Genomic DNA, 22,454 nt, shown 5'->3' with positions numbered 1-22,454 from the left:
ACTGTGGGCGAGAGATTGCTTATCTTGCCTATGGCGTGCTGTGAGATCAGTATTTGCACAAGTTCTGTAACTTGAACCCAGATATCTTCCCAGCTTTCATGTGATAGCAATGAGCTGTCGTGAGTTGATTTGTGGATTCTAAGCCCAGTTCAGCCCAGTCATTTGATCAGAATGGATAAATATGTGGTTTTGGGGACTGTAAATTGACTAGACTGTAACAGTTTTTACCACCTGCTTCATTTCCCATAACTCACTGTGATGTTGGATCCAGAAAAAAGTTCTGCCCGACTGTATCTATGTAATAATTTGCAGCATTATATTGGAGCCCAAATACATGTTCTTCCTTTATTTTGTATTGTACCTTAGGAAAGGTACTTAGCTCCCTTTTTTTCTTTCCACAGTTTTTACATGGTCATCTATTCACCAAGTTTGCTTTTCTGTCCAAAGTAGGGAACTCTATGGTCTTCATAGCAATGTGAAATCACCGGTAAACATGGATTAGATTGTCTTCAGGGGTAGGACATGTGGCTTGTTGCCTAATCAGAGGTAGATTTCCTGCAGAGCTATTGATACCTATACTTCAAGACCCCAGACATGTTTGGACTCCTTTCGCATTTGTAATGTTGAATCTTTCTTTAAAAAGAACACCTCCCCAGTGGCACTGGCTTCATACCTAGTTCTGAGGGCTTCTGTGCAAGGGTCTAGGGGATCTAGGAATTAGCTCTAAATATAGTGTTGGGTGACTAGGGCAGATAGAAGGAAGGTTGTTCAGCTGTGATACTTGAAAAAATTCACAGCACTGCTTTCAGAGCATTTATTCAGCAATTATCTCAATGTATAGTAATACTTAATCAAATTTAAAGGAATTTTGAAGACATCTGAATCTGTCTGCCATGTAGTATGTATTCATAGCACTGAGAAACAGCTCTTTTTCCATATAATAAGCTAAGAGCCGTTCTTCCTGAGCTCCCCTTCAAGTGAAGCTTTTGAAGAGGAGTTGATAATATTTGTACTTTTCAGACCCTCGGGTTCTGAGTGAACTTTAATGTTTATTAAAGACTCAGAGCTCAGGAGCATTTTTGCCAACCCTTAGACTTCTTTTCCTTCTGGACTTGCCTGCCCTTTTCTCCCGAGAGTCTTCTATTATTTGCTCTCCCAATATTCATCACGTAACAACAAGAGCAGCAGCAGCACAGCGCTGAGCTAACCACTCAGCACTCTCATACTCTTATTTTACAGATGAGAAAACAGTCTGAGAGAAGTTAAGTAACTTGTTGAAGGTCACACAGCATAGAAAGTGCTAGAGCTGAGATTCAAACCTTGGTGTTCTGATGGTAACATCTTCACTTGTTTCATCTTTCTGCTGTCAGCCAAATAAATATCTTGTAATAAGAATCTGAAAAAAAAACTCACCACAAAGTACTGCTGTCCTTGGGCCTAGAAGCTTTTTGGTGTTTTTTTTTGAAGCAATATAAATTTTTTATTTTTTAAACTGGGTGTTGGGCATGGAGGCATTGTCTTATTGTTATTACTTATACATACTTTATAAACATTCTTTCTATGACTAAAAAATAGTTTAAAAGATTGTAGAGAAGAATGTAGTATTTTAAAATACATTTTTTGTTAATGCAAATGTAGCACTAAAAAATACAAAGCAAAAAGCCCCATAAATTTTTACCACCTAGAAACACGTATTAAGTGATAATCATTCCAAAGTATTCTTTAGATACAGAAAAGATGAAGAGAAATTATTAGGATTCATTTAGTTAATCAATGTGTATAACAAACTGCCCCAAATCTTAATGGCTTATAACAACAAAATCCAGTAATTTACTCAGGCCTAGAAGCTCTTTAAAGTTGGTAAAAGATTTGGTACTTCAGCCAGTTTCATAACTGCCTCCAAACATGGAGGAGTCTTTTCGTTCTCTGATTCCAGTGGCCTCTAGGCGAGCGAACCAGCTATTGCCTCATACATATCCATCAGTAACTATGGTCAGTGTTGTTTCATTCCTTGAGACGTGTGGTTCCATGTGGTTGGCACATATAGACAGTTAATGAAGACTTATGAACAAATGAATTAAAGTAGTTGTGCCTTTTGTGGACCTGGATGCTTGATACCAATTTCTCTTTCTGCCTGGCGTAGGTATTTGGCACGAGTCGGGGAGCTTGAAGCGACTGACACTGCAGACCCAACTCTGAATTACGGACTTGTTGTGGACTGTGGCAGCAGTGGCTCTCGGATTTTTGTTTATTTCTGGCCAAGACATAATGGCAACCCCCATGATTTGCTGGACATCAAACAGATGAGAGACCGCAACAGCCAGCCAGTCGTTAAAAAAATCAAGCCAGGTACTAATTGGAATATATTTCGTTGTCAGTCCCTTTTTATCTGCTGCAGGCATGAGAGAGGAAGGAATCGGCAGAAGGAAAGAGGCGGAAAAAAACCTTTTTTTCCCTTGAGATTCGGGATAATGGAAGGGATATCTCATTCGTTGCTGCTCCCATCCTCACAAATAATTATGTGTTTAGGACCTTAAGCAGAACTTCATGGCGTATCAGTCTTCTGAGTCAATGTGATCTGCTTTTTAAAATATTTTGTCTTGCTTAAGGAATCTCTGCAATGGCAGACACCCCAGAACATGCCAGTGATTACCTTCGTCCTCTGCTGAGCTTTGCCGCAGCGCACGTGCCTGTGAAGAAGCACAAGGAGACACCCCTCTACATCCTCTGCACTGCAGGCATGCGGCTTCTCCCCGAGAGGTGAGGGCTGGCGTATGGACACAGGAAAATGGCTGGTACAAGAGTTGCAAGACGGATTCTATTTTTTTTTTTTTTAAGATTTTATTTATTTATTTAACAGAGAGAGAGATGGTGAGAGAGGGAACACAAGCAGGGGGAGTGTGAGAGGGATAAGCAGGCTCCCCGCTGAGCAGAGAGCCCAATGCGGGGCTCAATCCTAGGACCCTGGGGTCATGACCTGAGCCGAAGGCTGTTGCTTCATGGCTGAGCCACCCAGGCGCCCCACAAGACTGATTTCTACACATTGTTCTCTGTAGTTCTCCAGTCTGAAGGTGGGCTGAGGATATATCACACAGAGCTGGCAGGTGGCAGGCAGTAAAAGGCTCCTTGCTCAAAATAGAACAGAGCCACCTCCGCACATCATTATTTCACAATCTGTTGTTCAGAGCTTCGTGTCACTTGCTTCTTTGGGATCAATATCTGAGATGGCTGTAATGATTGTTAGTTTTGATTGAGAAGCAATGGTGATGGTGGTAACTTTGGATCACTAGATGGGGAACATAGTTAGAGAAGGGCTGTAGGAGGTTCATCTGAATGACTGGGTACCTGGAGGCCAGTAGGAGAGGCTCTGGTAGGAATGCTGCTCTGTCTGCAACTGCCTGGCTCCCTGGTGATAGTTGGTGCTGCTTGCAAAACTCAGTCTCCATTGCTTTAGACTAGCTTTTTCCATCCCAACCAGTCCAGTGTCCACTTGACTTTGGTAGTTTAGCCCAGGACCTTGCCACCTGATCCCTCTCCCTTCTCTGGAAGAGGAGGAAGAGGAGGAGGAAGAGGCAGTAGCTATACTTAGGTGACATCCCTTCTTGTTTGTGATTTCCCCCCTTTGACACCTCCCTGACCCCTGCACACTTATGGTCATGGGGAGGGAGTGACCTTCCTTTTTTTTTTTTTTTTTAAAGATTTTACTTATTTATTTGACAGAGAGAGATCACAAGCAGGCAGAGAGGCAGGCAGAGAGAGAGGAAGGGAAGCAGGCCCCCTGCTGAGCAGAGAGCCTGATGTGGGACTCCACCCCAGGACCCTGAGATCATGACCTGAGCTGAAGGTAGTGGCTTAACCCACTGAGCCACCCAGGCGCCCAGGGAGTGACCTTCCTTAACCTTAGAATTTGTCTCTTGGAATGTTCTAAGTCTCACAGGCATCAGGTGTTTTTTAATTAGCTTAAATATTTTTTTCTTGGTAAATAACAGTAACCTTTTCGAGGAAGTTTTGTTCTGTATGCTTGGCCAGCAACAACAAAAACCTCAGCCATGAATGTAGGGCTTCATACGGCTTATGCCAGATGAGCCAGAAAACACATGTCCACAGTTGTTGCAGTGGACTTCCTTCCTTCTGTTTAGATACGAGGTTACTGGTTTACTTTCTGGTTTACAGTTGAGGAGGAGATTATGTAGCCATTTGTGGAAATGAGAGCTCTCCTAGCCCCTTATTTTTCCATTTATCTTGACCTTTAAAAAATTTTTGTCTTGTTTTTATTTTTAAAACCAAATTTTAAAATATTACAGCTTCATTAAAGAAATCTTCAAAACAAAACAAACCCCAAACACTTACATTCCTGCTGCCCTTTCAAAAGTGTTTCATTTTGTCACATTGCCTTCTCTCTGTACATCTATATGTAGTTTCTACAAGGTTGTAACCATACTGTACTTGCAATTTAGGATTTTTCGTTTTGACCTAAGTGATATTCACATAGTTCAAAATTCAGAAATCCTGGGAAGAGTAGAGGTGACACAGGGATGCCGCATCACAGGTCTGTGAGTGGTCTGCAGTCAGCAGAGGGGAGCAGGGGGAGGGTGGCCGGAGAAAAAGCTGACTCAGAAGTCAGAAAGGCAGAGCCAACCAGGAGGATGATGGTTTAGCCACGTTTTGGGGGTCTGGAGCAAAGAGGATTGTCTCATGACACCGCTCAGCACTGACTCTGTCGAAGTTTCCACCTGGGGAAAACCCACTATGTAGTTCCCTTCTATTTGTCTAAGATGTTCACTGCATGGAAGCTCTGAATATTAATATTTCTTTTATCTTAAGTATTTGTGAAGAGCTTGCCTTTAAACTTGCCTTCTGATCACCTCATCTAATAATGCCTGGATCTATCCTGGGCTTCTGAAATCATTGCTAGCAATTGAGGCAGCCATAGTTGTTGACATAAATGTAACCATCGCTGCAAGAACCTGTTTTGTATAATGGATGCTTTGCTAATTTATTAGTGTTTGTGAGCAGTATTCAAAATGGGTTCAAATTACAGGGACTGTAATTTTGAAATGTATTAGCACTAGGTTTTATTTCTTTGCCAAAGTCCTGAGCTAACTTGTTTTACCTCATTTTCATTTTGTAATGGAAATATCTTTAAAAAACTACAAATATAGTATAAGGTGATATTTAAGGGGAAAGAAAACTTTTGTTATGGAAAATTTCAAACATTAAAAAAAAAAAACAGCATGATGAATCTGTATTTTCTTACCCACCCAGCTTAACAATTACCAATATTTTGCCACTGAAAGTTTTTCTTTAATAAAGAAACAGTAATTGAATTTTAGAGAGTCCTGTGCAGTACATGAAGAATTTTTTTGTTTCATTGTTTAATATAAATTGGGGTCACATTATATGTATTTTTTAACTCAGAATATATTGGACAGCTTTTCACATCAGTACATACAGATCTATATTGACCTCATTTCTTTTAACATCTGTCTAGTATCACACTGTGTGGATATACCACAGGTTATTTAACCAATACCTAATGATGTGCGTTTAGGTTATTTTCGCTGTTACAAATAGTGCTGCAATGTTCTCTCCTTTTTGTATTCTTATCTGATGATTTCCTTGCAATGCATTTCTTAAAGTGTAATAGCTGGTCCAGGGTTAAGCACATTAAAATTGTGGATACATAGGTCTGGATTGCTCTTGGAAACATCATACCAGGAATTTGTGTGTACTGGTGCCTGTTCTTCCAAATCAGTGCCAAAACCAATAAGCCTTCTTCTTTGGGTATTTTAGAAGCGTATCCAATAGGGAGGGCAAGATAGTCCCTCTTATTACACATGCAAAATTCTTATTGCAAGAATTTAATATTTTAACAATGAGCTTTTTTGTAAACTACATTTGACAGTATACTGGGAAATTATTACTTTAAACGTATTCTTCACTTTTAAGTGTTAACATTCTCCACTAATTCATGCCGACAACTATCTGAGCCAATGGAATATTTTTGTAATGAGTAATTTAAAAAATCCAGGATGATTGCTCTTATTTTTAACCATATTCTCTAGATTCATATTATTACTTATAGCTTTGTTTCTTTGTTCTCCTTTAATAACACTGATAACACAAAACTTTAGAGGCAAAAACAACCTTAGATAATAAGACTCAAACTTTGTCCCCAAATTGTTATAACCTTTGGATTTTGATCCTGATCTAGGTTTTTCAAATGATAAGATTTTTTTATAAAGAAAAAAAAACCCCAACCTTGAAATAGATAAAGGGAGATTAAAAAGTTCATTGTCAGCTTGTGTAAAGAAAGGATTATTAAAAACTTGTGGACCTAACAGTGTTCGTCGTGTGGTGACTTGAGGTGTTGTTTCTGTATTATGTAAGAGCTGAGGATGAGATTGTGTTCCTCAGTCTAACAGCTTCCGTTCACAGTAGTTAGGGATCATGTAATTACGAACCGTGCTTCCTGCCACTTATACGTATTCAGCCTGTGTGAGGCACAGAACCACGGTCTCATCTTTTAACGCTATACGAATTGTAAAAGTATAAAAAGGGAAAGTATTACTAGTACCACATTACCCTTTAGGTAGAAGGATAAGTTTAAACCTTTGAAATTAAAGAAGGTACCAGAAAGATGTAGGGCTCAACTGGTGAATGGCTGTAGGAGCAGTGAGTTGTAACGAGTCTGAGTAGAAGGTCAAGTTGAAGCTAATTGTGAGAAGTGTTTAATGATTAACTTTTATATGTTTTCTTCTTTCTTGCAGAAAGCAGCTGGCCATCTTGGCTGATCTAGTGAGAGATTTACCGCTGGAGTTTGACTTCCTCTTTTCTCAGTCTCAGGCAGAAGTGATCTCTGGGAAGCAGGAAGGTAATGGGCCTCAAGGGGCACCCTGGTTTGGCTCCCAGCCAACCATGGCATAGTCTTTCTGGTGGGGGTTTAGGATTACTTTATATACTTGATATTTACTTTCCTTCGATTAATTTTCTTGATTCTGCTGTATAGTTTTTTAGTTAATATTATTATTTGCATATTCTGCATTAGTATCTGTTTTAGAATGCTGCTTTTAGAGGGGAGGTGGGTGACAGACATTAAGGAGGGCATGTGATGTATATAATGAGCACTGGGTGTTACATAAGACTGATGAATCACTGAACTCTACCTCTGAAATGAGTACTGTATATTTTAATTAATTGAATTTAAATTTTTTTACAATGGGAAAAAAAAGAATCCTTCTAGAAGTCCTATGTTTATATTTGTTTTTAACTTTGTGCTAAGTTCTATGTTTATAAGAAGGTATTAGATTTTCTTGGTGGTTAGACCCTTTAAGAATGATGTAGTGTCCTTCTCTAAATCTGACTGCAGTCTTTAGTTTAAAATCTAATTTGTCTGATATGAGAATCACTACCCCAGCTTTCTTTTGAGGCCTGTTGGCATGAAAGATGCTTCTCCATCCTTCACTTTCAATCTGGATGTATCTTTAGGTTCCATGTATGTCTCTTGTAGACAGCATATGGATGGGTCCTGTCGTTTTATCCAGTCTGCAACCTTGTGCCATTTTATGAGAGCATTTAGGCTGTTCATGTGATCATTGAAAGATACGTTTTTATTGATATCATGTTGCCTGTGAAGTCCTTGTTTTTATAAATTGTGAATTTCTGTTCTATGTCACTCTTGGGTTCTTTCTTCCTTTATAGAACTCCCCCCCCCACCCCTTAAGATTTCTTTTAGTGCTGGCTTGGTGATCACACACTCTTTTAAACCACGCTGGTCTTGGAAGCTCTTTATCTCTCCATCCATTTTGAATGTCATCCTTGCTGGATAAAGTATTCTTGGCTGCATGTTCTTCTCCTTTAGTGCCCTGAATATGTCTTGCCAGCCTTGTATGGTTGCCAGGTTTCTGTGGACAGGTCTGACGTTATTCTGATGGACCTTCCTCTGCATATAAGGAATCTCTTCCCCCTAGCTGCCCTTAGAAGTTCTTGTCTAAAAATATGATTCGTGAGTTTCACAATCAAGTGTCTGGTGGTCTTTCTAGATTTGTTGATCTTCGTGGGTATCCTTTCTGCCTCCAGGACTCAAACGCTTGTTGTATTCCCCAGATTGGGGAAATTTTCATCCAGAATTTGTTCAACTATATCTTCTAGTCTTCTCTCTCTCCACCCACTCAGGGATCCCGATAATTCTGATGTTGGAACATTTCATGGTGTTATTTATTTCCCTAATTCTGTTTCCATGGCTTCTAAGCTGTTTGTTCCAGACCTCCTCTTGACCCTTTTTCTCTTTCAGTTTGTCCTCTACATCACTAATTCTCTCTTCTGCCTTGGTTACCCTACCTGTTAGAGTATTTATATTAGATTGGATCTCACTGATAGCATTTTTAACTTCTGCCAGGTCAGCTCTTACTTCTGCCCTAAGAAATTCTGTGATGTCACTAAATTTTGTAACACTGAAAAAATTAAATTAAATTTAAAAAAAGGGGGGGCGCCTGGGTGGCTCAGTGGGTTAAGCCGCTGCCTCCTTCGGCTCAGGTCATGATCCCAGGGTCCTGGGATCCAGCCCCGCATCGGGCTCTCTGCTCAGCCGGGAGCCTGCTTCCTTCTCTCTCTCTCTGCCTGCCTCTCTGCCTGCTTGTGATTTCTCTCTGTCAAATAAATAAATAAAATCTTTAAAAAAAAAAAAAAAAGAAAAGAAGGTATTAGTATTTAGCGATGATTCCAAATGGATATTTTGTTACTAATTGTAGTTTTGAAAGCATACATACTTTTCTGAGTTCTACTGAGTTTGCCAAATTCAAATGTAAATCAAATTATTAGATTAAAGTAAGGGGAAACTTTAATTTTAGGGGGTGATCAGGATGATTACTATTTTTCTTTTGTTACAGGCACTCCCTCTATTGCATTTACTGTGCAGTACTGATAAGTCCCTAAAAGCTTGCAATTTGGGGGTGGAGTTGAATGGGTGTTCTCTTGTGGCCCAAATGTGGCCCATATGACAAAATTATGTTTCCATTTCTTGAAAAAGACAAAATCTATGCATTCTAAGGGAAAAGATTTACCTTTTTCAATTTCAGTACTGTGTTTTTCAGCCCTAGAATTTTCATTTGGTTCTTTTGTATGTTTTATTTCTTTGCTGAAACTATCTTTCCATTCATGCTAGGACTGCTCTTTTTCATTATATAGCTGCTTTGATATTTTTGTCTGATAATTCTGACATCTGTGTCTTCTTGCAGTTGGCACCTTTTTCCTTATGAGTTGAGAATTTCCTAGTTCTTTTTATGCCAAATAATTTTATATTGTATCCTGGACATTTAGAATATTACATTATGAGATTCTGGGTCTTTTTTCAGTCATAAGGAGAATATTGATTGTTTTAGCAGGGAATTGACCTGGTTAGGTTTATGCTCTATTCATTCGATCCTGAGTTTACACTTGTATTCAGTGGGGAGACAGGATGGAGTGTGCTTACTCCATCTTGCCCAGGACCAGAACTCCACAAAGAGTCACATTTTTTACTAGTTGTTTTTATACATTAATCCATAATCATCTGTAGGAAATTTAGACAATGCAGATCATTTTAAAATGACTAAAGGGAAAAGCATCATAAGATAAGAGATTTTTAAATTCATAAACTGAGAGTGTGGAATAAAATACTCTCATCACCTTTTGCTAAGAAAAGGAGGAAAAGAGCAGCCCTGGGAAGAGGTGTAGTCATGGCACAGCAACAGAGAATTAAGCGAGGACTTTCATATTTCTTACTTAGGAGTTTATGCATGGATTGGAATCAACTTTGTTTTGGGAAGATTTGACCATGAGGATGGTGAGTAATACTGTTGCCTTATGACTGACTGTTCTAAGCACTGAAGGTTTATGTTGTAACCTATCTGTAGAACATAAGTGCTGTGTTTGAGTTGTTTTTCTTTCTTTCTTCAGTTTTTAAAAACTCTTTTAAGATGCTTATTTTCTAGTCCTAATTTGCCTTCTTTTTTTTTCTTTCTAACTTTTTAATATGGAAAGTTCAGACATTCATAGAAGTAAATAATAAAATGAATCTCCATGAACCCAATACCCAGACTCAACACTAATTTGTGGTTAGCTAGTTTTTTGGCCCCACACTCCCTTTATACAACACAGGTTTTTTCCCTACTGGATTAAAAAATATATATATTTATTTATTTTGAGAGAGAGAGCAAGAGCTAGAGAGTATGAGTGGGGAGAGGGGTTGAGAGGGAGACTCTCAGGCAGACTCCCCACGGAGTGTGGAGCCCAACATGGGTCTCAATCTCAGGACCCATGAGATCATGACCTGAGCTAAAACCAAGTGTCAGACACTTAAATGTCTAAGCCACCCGGGTGCCTCTCCTATTGGATTTTTAAAAGCAAACCCCAGACATACCATTTTATCTTCATGTACTTCAGTGATCTCTCTCACCAATGAAGAGTTTCAAAACAAACAAAATATACACAGTGGCATTTTTAAATTTAAAAATGTTAATAATTTCTAATATTATGTAACATTCATCTACCATCTAGACTTACCTTATTGTCTCAAGAATATTTATTTGTAGTTGTCTTGCTAAAATTAGAATCTGAATGAGGATCACGTGTTATATTTGATTAGTAATCTAAAACAGTTACCCCCCTACACCTCTTTTTTCTCAAATGATTAGAAACAAAAACAAAACTGGGTTACTTGATAACATGAATTTGACACATTCTTGATTTGATTAACTGCATTTTTGTGGGGTCTGCAACATGCCCTTCATCCCTCCTTCTGTCCTATATATTGGAGATTAGAGATAGAACCTTGATTAGACAGAGATTCAGTTCTTTTGGTAAGAATAAATCGTAAATATTGGCGTTAAGTGTTTCCTGGTTGTCCCACTTTTAGTCATGTTAAGACTGATCAGATATTCAGGATTCAGGTATTGTCAGCCTGATGTAATCTATTATAAAAATTTTCCAGCCACTATTCACTTAATTAATAGCCAATTATGATGGTTGCTTAGATCCATTTTCTTCATTAGAGGTTGCAAAATGTTGATTTTTCTAATTCTTTCAGTTATTCTGCAATAAATAAATAAAATAAATATTGTTCTTTCTTTTTTTAAGATTTATTTGAGAGAGAGAATAAGCAGAGGGAAGAGGGAGAGGGAGAAGCAGGCTCTCCACTGAGCAGGGAGCCTAACCTGGGGCTCCACCATAGGACCCTGGGAACATGACCTGATCCAAAGGCAGACATTAACCTACTGAGCCACACAGGCACCCCAACAGCTTGGATTTTTCTTTTCTTGTTTGTTTTTTTTTTTTTTTAATATTTTAACATTTTTATTTATTTATTTGACAGAGAGAGTGCACAGGTAGGTAGAGTGATAGACAGAGGGTGAGGGAGAAGCAGGCTCCCTGCTGAGCTGAGAGTCCTATGTGGGGCTCAATCCTAGGACCTTGGGATCATGACCTGAGTTGAAGGCAGACACTTAACCCACTGAGCCATCCAGGTGCCCCAATTTAGATTTTTATATAACAAAATTTTCTTCACTAACTAGTCAATTATCCTTATTAGAAAGACAAAATGAGTCCTTGCTTCTTTCATTTATCAAGTTTTTTAATAACGACTGCATGTCCTAGCACGAAAAGGTTAAAGGTAACCAGTGAAGTTTTTTTTATTCCTCAGTATCTTATGACTTTTAGATTTTAATGTGTTTGATGCATCATGGTCCATCACATCATTATTCCTTTCTGTGCTCAAATTATACTGTCATTGGCCAGTAGAGGCATCTTTAGGTTGGCTCCTGTACCATTTAACATCCCAGTAGTTTTGTAGTCTATTTCCCTTGCTTTTGGGCACACTAAGATATACTGTGATCATCTTGTATTTTTTCTACCTTAGACCTAGCATCAACCATTTTTTAAGGAGCCCTGGTTTCTTTTATTGGAAAATGGTATATAGTAACATGGATGCCAAGGGTGCTCATTGCTCCTGGATTATCCTTGCTCTTAGGCCCTTTCGGTGAACAGACCTAGAAAATATGTGTTTTTAGAAAGAGAAAAATAAATCATGATTTCACAGTGGTAGTTCCAATTCATATTTAAAGTTATAAGGTTATTGCTTAATATGTTTGATTTTATACTCTTAGGTTTTTTATGCTGATTATGTTTCTAAAGATACTAATATAAATATTTGCTTTATTTCATAATAATATGCTTAATGATTTAAAAACAATGATACCAATAAAATTATTATCAATAAGACTACTAAAATGCAGTTTAAGATATCTATTTGCCTTTTGTCATTAAGATACATTCTATAAGGGATATAATAAAAATGCTGTTGTAAGTTACTTGAAAGAATTCTCTATAATATATAGTTGATATAGTTAGATTAATATATTTCAGCTTGCTCTTTATTTTTATTTTATTTTATTTTTTAAAAAAGATTTTATTTATTTATTTGGCAGAAAGAGAGATCACAACTAGGCAGAGAGGGAGGCAGAGGAGGAGGGGAAGCAGGCTCCCCGCTGAGCAGAGAGCCCGATGTGGGCCTTGATCCCAGGACCCTGAGATTATGACCCAAGCCTAAGGCAGAGGCTCAACTCAACTGAGTCACCCAGGCGCCCCTGTTTGCTCTTTATTTTTTAAGGGATTTCCATTTTGGGTTTTTCTTTTTGATTTAATTTTGTTTTTTAATTACTAGATCCTTTCTATTCCCTTATTTATTTTAGAATCCGATGCCGAAGCTCCCCAGGAACTGGCAGCAGGGCGCAGAAGAACAGTAGGGATACTGGATATGGGAGGAGCCTCTCTTCAAATTGCTTATGAAGTTCCTACCTCAACTTCTGTCCTTCCTCCAAAACAGGTATTTTACCTTTTAGGGAAATTTGGTTGCTAGAAATGCCAGTTTTTGTTTTTGTTTTTTAAGATTATTTATTTATTTGACAGAGATCACAAGTAGGCAGAGAGGCAGGCAGAGAGAGAGGAAGGGAAGCAGGCTACCTGCCAAGCAGAGAGCCCAATGCGGGTTTTGATCCCAGGATCCTGGGATCAGGACCCGAGCCGAAGGCAGAGGCTTCAACCCATTGAGCCACCCAGGCGCCCTGAAATGCCAGTATTTAAGACGAAGGGCACTATCTTTGGACATAGACCAACCTACCTAGGTCCAAGTATTTGTTCACATAGTTGCTAGCTTATATTACCTTGGGTAGGTTACCCGTCTGAGCCTTAATTTCCTCATATATAAAAAGAGAATAATAATAGTATCTACTTCATAAAGTTGGGAGGATGAAATGACACCTTGTGTGTAAAGACTTAACAGACTTAACCAGTATGTGATAAATGTTTAATATATTTTAGCAATTATAATTATACTCCTGTCTTCTAAGGCTGCATGATGATTAAACATGATAATACATATAAATCCCAGAGCATGGTATTTGATATATACTTGTTTATTAAATGTTACTTCCTTTCCCTAACTTGTAATTCCATTCTTTTGCTTCTAATATTCCTTACCTAACTAGGGTGTAAAGAATGTATCTTGAAGTAGTTTTAGCACAGAGAAGAAAAAGAAATGCAGACAGCTTTTAAGCATCTATTATGGGCAAGGAATAAGACATATTATACTGCTCCCTAAAAGCTTATAATCTATCAGTGAAGACAGCCTGTGATAACAGGCAGACCATGACAGTGCTATTATTTCATCTAAACCAGGGTTTCTCATTAATGGCACTATTCACATTTTGGGCTGGTTAAGTGTTTGGTGTAGCTGTCCAGTTTATAAAATGTTTAGCAGCATCTCTGGCCTCTACCAGATCCAGTAATGTCCCTATCCAATGTCCCCTGCTCCATGAATGAGAGTCATCCTGGCTTGTTACCTGGGTCGTGGGTGATAGTAGGCTTTTGCATAGTGGAGGTGGAGGAAGGCCACCTGTATAGCAGCAGCAGTATGCACGAGGGCACAAAAGGAAAAGCAAAGAGTCCAGAATGTCCAGGGAGTGGTGAATATCTTGTTGCGGTGTAAGATTTTCAGTATGGCACAGCTAAGTCTAGGAAGAGAAGATGAAGTTAGATGGTGAGGAGTCTTGGGTGCCATGCTGGGGAATTTCACTTTTTTATCTGTAGATGGAGCAGAATCAGCAAAGATTTTTGAGAAGGGCAGTCATATGGACCTCAGTTTCATCACCTGTGAAATAAAATTCCCAAAGTGCTTTCCAGCTTTGTATTGTATGACTGTGGGCTAATTGATTTGTTAGGAAAATAATTTTGATATTAGTGGGAGAAAGAAATGTAGGTCAGGGAACCTTGGGTGAGAAATAATAAGGGATAAACTAGGCAATGGAAATGGAGTAGGGGACAGATTTCAGGTGTATTTTGGAATTTAAAGCACCAGTGCAATGAAGTGGTATCGGCAGGACAGAGAGGGATAGCCTGTGATGCTGAGGGGCCTGCCTAGATACTTGGTAGGGGAAAGAACTCAGTCACTAGAGAGACCCCAGGGTAAAGGGTGGGTTGATGCTAAGCAAATCAGGATGGTCTGGGTGGTTTGGGTGAGAGCGACTTTCTGGTCTCTAGCCCAAGTACTATGACAAGGTGAGTTCAGTTTTGAGTATGTTGAATTTGAAATCCTCGAGGAACAGATGTGTATAAATAGCCAGCAAGATTGTTGGAACTGTGGGTTTGACAAACAGCAGGGGTCTGTGCAAGGTTTGGAAATTTGGGGAACTAGATTGTAAGACATTTTAATTTTAGTCTGTATTTGTTAGTATTTAGTCAACAAGTAAACTGAAGGCATGGTTCCACTAAGTGGCACTGATCCTTAAAGTCTTAAAACATGACTTTTTTATTTGTGTAGATTTAGAAAGTGACGATGGTGTAGAAAGTGATCTTGCAAGCCACTAAATTAGATGTATGCATAAATTAGATGTATGCATAGCAATATAATGGTCTTAAGGATGGATCTTAGCGCTTGGTAAAGAAGGAAAAGAACAATGAGACATAACATAATAGCACTTAAAAAGATACAAATAATCCTCTGTGCCTAAAGTGGGTTTTTTTGGTACAATTCACAGAGTTGTGCACATTCACAAAGTAACCCAACCACCACTACTGAATTCTAGAACATCTTCATTACCCCCAAAGAAACCCCACATTCAGTAGCAGTCACATACCATTCTCTCCTTAGAGCCCTGATAGCCAATAATCTGCTTCTCGTTGCCTGTGGATTTGCCTGTTCTGAGTGTTTCGCATAAATGGAATCATACAATATGTGACATTGTGTGTCTGCTTCCTTCACTTAGCAACATGTTTTCAGGGTTCACCTCTGTTATAGCACAGGTCAGTCAGTACTTCATTTCTCTTCATTGCTGAATAATATCCCATTATATGACCATGCCACATTTTGTTTATTCATTCATCAGTTGATGGATTTTTGGGTTTTATTTCCAGTTTTTGGCTGTTATGGATAATGCTGCTGTGAACATTCTCATACACATGTTTGATCAGTCATAGTTTTCACTCCTCTTGTGTATATACTTAGTGAAATTGCTGGGCACAATAGCATCTTCATAAATTAAAAACAAATACATTCAAAGCAATAATTTCATTTTACAACAGTACGTACAAAAATATATTACGCATTAAGTACATTAGAATGGTTGCCTGTGGGGAGTGGAAATGGGAGTGAATATGAGGATAAAAGGAAGTAAATAAATAAAGCAAAAATGCGGCTTTGCTGTAATAATGTACCTTGAACTGAGGAGTATACTTAATTCAACTCATGTGCCTAAAGTTAAAAAAAATAGAGCCCTTTTTATGGGAGGTCCAGCAAAACTGAACCTTCCTAATCCCAGTCCTTGTCATAGGAAACATTAGATCTTCTTCAGTAGTTTTAGAAAAACCCATAGAATAGGTATCATGGTACTCTCCCAAATTCCTTAAATTTATTTTTATTAAGGGACTTTTTTTCCTAATGATAAAAAATAGTACATTCTCATTTTGGAGAATTAGAAAATCAGAAAAGTACATGCAAGAAAGTGACATCATCTGTAATAATGAGTCTATTTTCTATAGAACTACAGTGTTGTGATCTCTAATTTGGTATTTAGTCTCTGTACTGTTTTAGATAGGCTTGTCATTTTGCCTTTGTTGAAAATAATGCTATGAGAATGAGACAATGCTATCATCTCTATCTTAAAAGAGTAGTTAGAAGACTGGTGTATTAGTGATGTCATAACTTTCTGTCAATCAGCCAAAATTAAAATTCCCTTTTTTCTCTTTACATTGTATTTTAGGAAGAAGAAGCAAAGATCCTGCTGGCTGAATTCAACCTGGGCTGTGATGTGCAACATACTGAACACGTGTATAGGGTTTATGTCACAACCTTCCTGGGTTTTGGGGGTAACTTTGCTCGGCAGCGCTATGAAGACCTTGTGCTAAATGAAACCCTTACCAAAAATAGGTACGTTTGAGGGGCGCCTGGGTGGCTCAGTGGGTTAAGCCGCTGCCTTCGGCTCGGGTCATGGTCTCAGGATCCTGGGATCGAGTCCCGCATCGGGCTCTCTGCTCAGCAGGGAGCCTGCTTCCTTCTCTCTCTCTCTGCCTGCCTCTCAGTGTACTTGTAATTTCTCTCTGTCAAATAAATAAATAAAATCTTTAAAAAAAAAAATAGGTACGTTTGACATGGGACTCTGTGCCTCTGAAATAGAATGTCGTCAGGGTGCAGGTACGAGGAGGAAATACTCCTGCCCTACTAAGATAGGTATGTCCTTGCTTCCTTCTTCTTCCTGACCATTCCTGCCAATGGGGTAGTGTTGCTTAGAGACCCTCTGTTAGTTGTCCCACCCAATCTAGGTGAGGGTGCCTTATGGTCTTTGCAGTTCAGACTCAAAAAAGTACAGCAGCTTATTGGGACCTCTTGCAGTGTTCTCTTTCAGAAATGGTATTACAGGATAAATGAGATTAAGTTCTTTTTTTTTTTTTTTAAGATTTTTAAAAAAAATTTATTTGACAGAGAGAGTGAGCACAAGCAGGGGGAGCAGCAAGCAGAAGGACGGGGAGAAGCAGGGCTGCCCACTGAGCAGCGAGCCCAATGCTGGGCTCAGTCCCAGAGCCCTGGGATCATGACCTTAGCCGAAGGCAGATGCTTAACCGACTGAGCCACCCATGCGCCCCAGTGAGATTAAGTTCTTAATTTACAATGTGCATGCAGTATGATATAGCTCTTAGCAGTTCCCTCAGCACGGATGACATTTTTGTTGAATTACATGGGGTTGCATCTTATGTGGAAGTGAGGTCCATAGTATGTGTAAAAGATAAAAAGCATGTAGTCAAAATTAACCTTTACATTTTTCTCTCATTAAATTCAGAATAGCCAATTTTCCCTGCAGCATGGACAGATCACAGACTCCTCATTTGAGTACCTGTGAAGTATTTAGGCCATAATATACAAATAGTTGTGAGATTTTTTAAATTATTTAAAATTGTTATCATTATGTGCACTGAAGGAAGCATAATAGACGACAGAGTTTTTTTCACCATAAAATTATTTACCCCCATTTGTTTTGCTAGAAACTCTAGTTTGAAGAAGTAATGGAATAGCCTGTTTGTAGGAACCTCTCCACAGCAATTGTCTTATATTGGGACCATGTTAAAGAAAATCCTGTCTCATAATTCTTTTTTGTTTTTGTGCGTCTCAACTACCAAGAGTTCATGGTATTTTGGGAGAAATCTCTTATCCCAGAGGAATAATGAATGCATTAAAATCAGGCAGTGTGTTTGCATTCTGAAAATACTCCCACATCTGTACTCCTGTTGCTTGGGCTGCCAGCACCGCAGCATCTGGAGAACAGCTAGGAGAGTTTCACACCAGTTTTGTTGTTTTGTTAGCTGCTGTGTTTCCTCTTCCATTGCCTTCCTATCTTGTTCTGTTGCCCTTTACGCTTTGCTGTTTTCTGCTCAGAACCAGGCTGCTTCATCATCATCCCATTCACTGGTATTTTCTAAGTTCCTAGATCAGAAGATTTATTCTTCATCTCGTGTCGCTGCTAATCTAGAGAAACCTGTGTTTCCTGGGATGTCAGGACATAATGGTTCCTTCCTCTTCTCTTTCTTTCTTTCTTTCTTTCTTAAGAGAGAGCTAAAGAGCGAGCAGGGGTGGCAGTAGGAGGAGAGGGAGAAAGAGAATCTCGAGCAGGCCCCACGCCCAGGGTGGAGCCCGAATTGGGGCTCAATCTCACAACCCTGAGATCATGACTTGATATCAAGATTTGGATACTGAACTGACTGAGCCACCCAGGCACCCCAGGTTCGTTCTTAATAAGATTTTTTGAGGTTTTGTTTTGTTTTTTCATAGTTGGTGTCACACCCTTAAAATAGGTTCTAGTCCTAAAGCATTTTGTGCTGTTGCCACATTCCCACTCTCTCCTTCAGTCTTTAACCTTGTGGGGGCATCTTTATCCCAGGAAGTCCACTCTTCAACAGGTGTCTCTTTAGGAACTGGTGAATAATTAACTGTGGTTGGCAACATTATTTGGTCTTCACCTAATTTCTGTTCTTGGCTAGATCTGTATTTCATCCCCTTAGGAATGGGAATATTGTTGCTGGACAAGTGCTGCCTTGAAACAGCCAGAACCATGTGACAGCCACGGTGGGGATGAAAACCTGCCCCCCTCCCTGCAAGGGGCCAGGCATGTCCTCCTTGCTAATGCCAGCAGTTGTCACTGCACCACTGATATGGTCTCCTCCTCAGGAGCCTCTCCAGGGCCTTCCCTCTTCACCTCCTCCCAGGTGTTTTGTTAGATATTAGAACTGCACTTGGTGGATGAAATCTTGACACTTTTTTTTTTTTTAAAGATTTCTTTGATTTATTTCATTGATTTATCGAGCAAGAGTGAGAGAGACATAGAGCATAAGCAGGGGAAGCAACAGGCAGAGGGAGAAGTAGTCAGTCTTTTCTCTGAGCAGGAAGCCCCATGTGGGGCTTGATCCTGGGATTCCAAGATCATGACCTGGGCTGAAGGCAGCCACTCAACCGACTAAGCCACCCAGGTGCCCTGAGATCTTGACACTTTTAAGAGGCCATTGGGGATGAAGACTAGAAGGAGACCCCCAGATTAATATTTCCAGTTTTACTCTACACTGGGAGATGTACATGTGGACTGAACGGTTGAACAAAATTTGATCACTGCCATATTTCTCTCCCTCCCTCCTGCCTCCATCCATCCATCCATCCTTCCATCCTTTCTTCCACTAAGTTGAATTTGCTTAAGGTAAATTTTAATGTGTTATGACTGCTGCTAATTCTAGGGATGCCATGTAAAACAAGATAATCTGTGAAGCACATTCTTAGGCCAAATTTCTTAAACTAAGCGTTTCTTAGAAGAGATTGTGTACATAAGTGATGTGTTCTGTGTGTTTTTGTCATTGTGACAGGTTGCTGGGCCAGAAGATCGGTCTGAGTCCGGATAGTCCATTTCTGGATCCCTGCCTGCCCGTGGGCCTCACAGATGTGGTGGAGAGGAACAGCCAGGTGCTGCACATCCGAGGAAGGGGAGACTGGGCGTCCTGCGGGGCACTGCTGAGCCCCCTGCTGGCTCGCTCCAACACCAGCCAGGCCTCGCTGAATGGCATCTACCAGTCGCCAATTGACTTCAACAACAGTGAATTCTATGGTTTCTCTGAGTTTTTTTACTGTACAGAGGATGTGTTACGCATTGGTGGCCGCTATCACGGGCCAACATTTGCCAAGGCTGCCCAGGTAAATTACTTACAAAAAAGATGACTCGTGCCAGCTGCAGCCATTGATTGGGTGCCTAACTTTGTGCTAGATGTGCAAAGAGCTCTGCATGCCTGATCTCCCTGGATTCTTCCCTATAGGGGCCCTATGGGCCCTCATTTTATAGATGAGAAAGTAGACTCAGAAGTTAAGGAACCTGTTATGCCAGTTCTCTTCTAGTTCGTTAAGCTTAGGTTTCCATGCATGCCATGATCACCCAAATTATCATCCAAGTCCAAAATTGTTGTGGTGGCTAACAGTTTTTCCTTTAGTTTTCTAATAATCTTGTTTAATGTTTGTGGCCAAAAGTGTCTTCCCCAGATATTTTTCCCCTTACTGGGTATTCTTGGTTGTAATGTGCTTTTGGAAATGATGTCACACAGGTGGGCAAGTGCATTTTCATTTTCTTGGTAGGATTCATTAGGAGGCCAGAATGGCCTACAGGGTCACTTGGAATATTAGAAAGATGTTGGGAAAAGCAATGTCAGTGGAAGTATTACTTAAAACTAAAATGCAGGGGCGCCTGGGTGGCTCAGTTGGTTGAGCGATTGCCTTGGGCTCAGGTCATGATCCCGGACTTCCAAGATCGAGTCCCGTATCGGGCTCCCAGCTCCTTGGGGAGTCTGCTTCTCCCTCTGACCTTTTCCTCTCTCACTCATTCTCTCTCAGATACATGAATAAAATCTTTAAAAAAAAAAAAAACTAAACTAAAATGCAGAAGAAATAAAAATTCGTTTAGAGCATATCTAGGGCATTAGCCACTTGTAAGCTTAAATCATTGGTTACCTGAATAGGCAAAAGTTTAGCCAGCTTTCTGTAGCTCCTCCTTTTTAAAAAAAAGTCTTATTTGTTTTAGAGAGAGTGAGCAGGTAAGCGGGGGAGGGGCAGAGGGATAGTATAGCTCCTTTAATTATTTTTAAGATTTTATTTATTTGAGAGAGAGAGCATGTGTGCATGCACAGTTGGGGGAATGGCAGAGGGGGAGGAAGAAGGAGAGAATCTCAAGCATACTCCACAATGAACACAGAGCCCAGTGCAGGGCTTGATCCCACGACCCCGAGATCACGACCTGAGCTGAAACCAAGAGTGTGATGTTCAACAGCTGAGCCACACAGGCACCCAATCTCCTTCTTTAATTTAGATTCATTTCTGAAGTTTCGCTCATCTTTCTGATCTGGAAAAATCTGTCCTTCCTTACATTTTTTATTCTTTCCTTTTCTGCTTTGGTACAGTTCTCTAGGGTTCTCTGGATAGAAGACTTGCAATTTAATAATATCTGTGGGGTGCCTGGGTGGTAGTCAGTTAAGCATCCAACTCTTGGTTTCAGCTCAGGTCCTGATCTCAGGGTCATGAGATCAAGCCCTCAGTTAGCCTCTGTGCTCAGCATGGAGTCATGAGATTCTCTCTCCCTCCCCCCCGCCCCTCCCACTTGTGCTTTCTCTCTCTCTGAAATAAATAAATAAGTAAATCTTTTAAAAAAATATATCTGTAGTGTGTGTGGTATTCTGTTCCCTAAAAGCAGTCCCTAAGAAATATTGAGGGGGGACGCCTGGGTGGCTCAGTTGGTTAAGCGTCTCCTTTAGCTCAGGTCATGATTCCAGGGTCCTGGAATGAAGCCCCACATTGGGTTTCCTGCTTATCAGGGGAGTCTGTTTCTCCCTCTCCCTCTGCCCCACCCCAACATGCTCTCTGTCTCCCAAATAAATAAACAGAATGGTTTTTTAAAATTTTTTTTTAAAGATTTTATTTATTTATTTGACAGAGAGATCACAAGTAGGCAGATGCAGGCAGAGAGAGAGGGAGAAGCCGAGCAGAGAGCCCGATGCGGGGCTTGATCCCAGGACCCTGAGATCATGACTGAAGCAGAGGCTTAACCCACTGAGCCACCCAGGCACCCCAAATAGAATGTTTTTTTGTTTGTTTGTTTGTTTTTAAAAGAGAGAAATACTGAGGAAAACCTGGTTTGTATTTGTTCTTTCTTCTCTAGCCTCCAGGAATACACTCATATTCCTTTTCCTTTCCAGCATCCAGGGCTCCCTAAATGTCCATGGCCCGCATCTTTCTCTCATTTTAAAACTTCTTCAGATTCTATTCCCTTGAACACCAAAGGGCTCAAGTTATTGCTTGCCCAAGTTGCTAGTGGCTTAATATGTTCTCTTTCCCAGGTAAAAGAGATAATTTTGTTCTCTCTCTTTCACTTTGACTCAACCGTTACTTTCCCAGTAATTCCTTCCCTAGCAATCATGTCCCGAACTGCAGCCCTTCCCAGTATTACCTGTTTCCCTTTCCTGCTTTAATTTTCCTGTGAGCACTTATGTCATCTAACACTCTGTACGTATGTGTATGTGCATGTTGGATGTATGCAAGCATGTATATGTATGTATTTGGTTGCTGTATCACCACTAGAAGGTAAGCTTCGTGAGGACAGAAAGTTTTTTCTGTTTTGTTCAATGCCAAATCTCCCTGGCACCTAGAATAGCACCTGGCACAAAGTAGACATTCAGGAAATGTTAGTTTACTGATCAGAGCAAAAGGAATCAAAGGAACGATTCCTTTGAGGAGAACTACAACGTGGAGTCAGGCCAGTGGTAAAATTTTGACCATTCTGTACCATCTACTTTAGTCTGATGTGTTAGACTGACACAGGGCAGAATGAGGCTCCCTTTGGCTTTGATGTTGCTCT

General features: G+C 39.9%; 1 protein-coding gene and 1 pseudogene across 1 annotated transcript in view; one reads left to right on the top strand and one right to left on the bottom strand.

The window, feature by feature from the left end:
* ENTPD7 (ectonucleoside triphosphate diphosphohydrolase 7) overlaps positions 1-22,454 on the top strand; it is a 43,990-nt gene that overhangs the window by 15,305 nt on the left and 6,231 nt on the right. Inside the window, exons 4-10 of the mRNA XM_004749508.3 lie at positions 2,144-2,349; positions 2,610-2,760; positions 6,771-6,874; positions 9,767-9,823; positions 12,726-12,859; positions 16,290-16,456; positions 19,429-19,753. Of these exons, the coding sequence (XP_004749565.1) occupies positions 2,144-2,349; positions 2,610-2,760; positions 6,771-6,874; positions 9,767-9,823; positions 12,726-12,859; positions 16,290-16,456; positions 19,429-19,753 (1,144 nt within the window). The remainder of the gene's footprint in view (positions 1-2,143; positions 2,350-2,609; positions 2,761-6,770; positions 6,875-9,766; positions 9,824-12,725; positions 12,860-16,289; positions 16,457-19,428; positions 19,754-22,454) is intronic.
* On the bottom strand, positions 17,109-18,902 carry LOC123388765 (annotated as a pseudogene).

The sequence above is a fragment of the Mustela putorius genome, unplaced genomic scaffold (genome assembly GCF_011764305.1).
Source record: "Mustela putorius furo isolate JIRA1106 unplaced genomic scaffold, ASM1176430v1.1 tig00003909_pilon_pilon_pilon, whole genome shotgun sequence".
NCBI classification, from domain to species: Eukaryota; Metazoa; Chordata; class Mammalia; order Carnivora; family Mustelidae; genus Mustela; species Mustela putorius.
The sequence above is the reverse complement of the archived record's forward strand: the minus strand, read 5'-3'. Positions and strand labels throughout refer to the sequence as shown.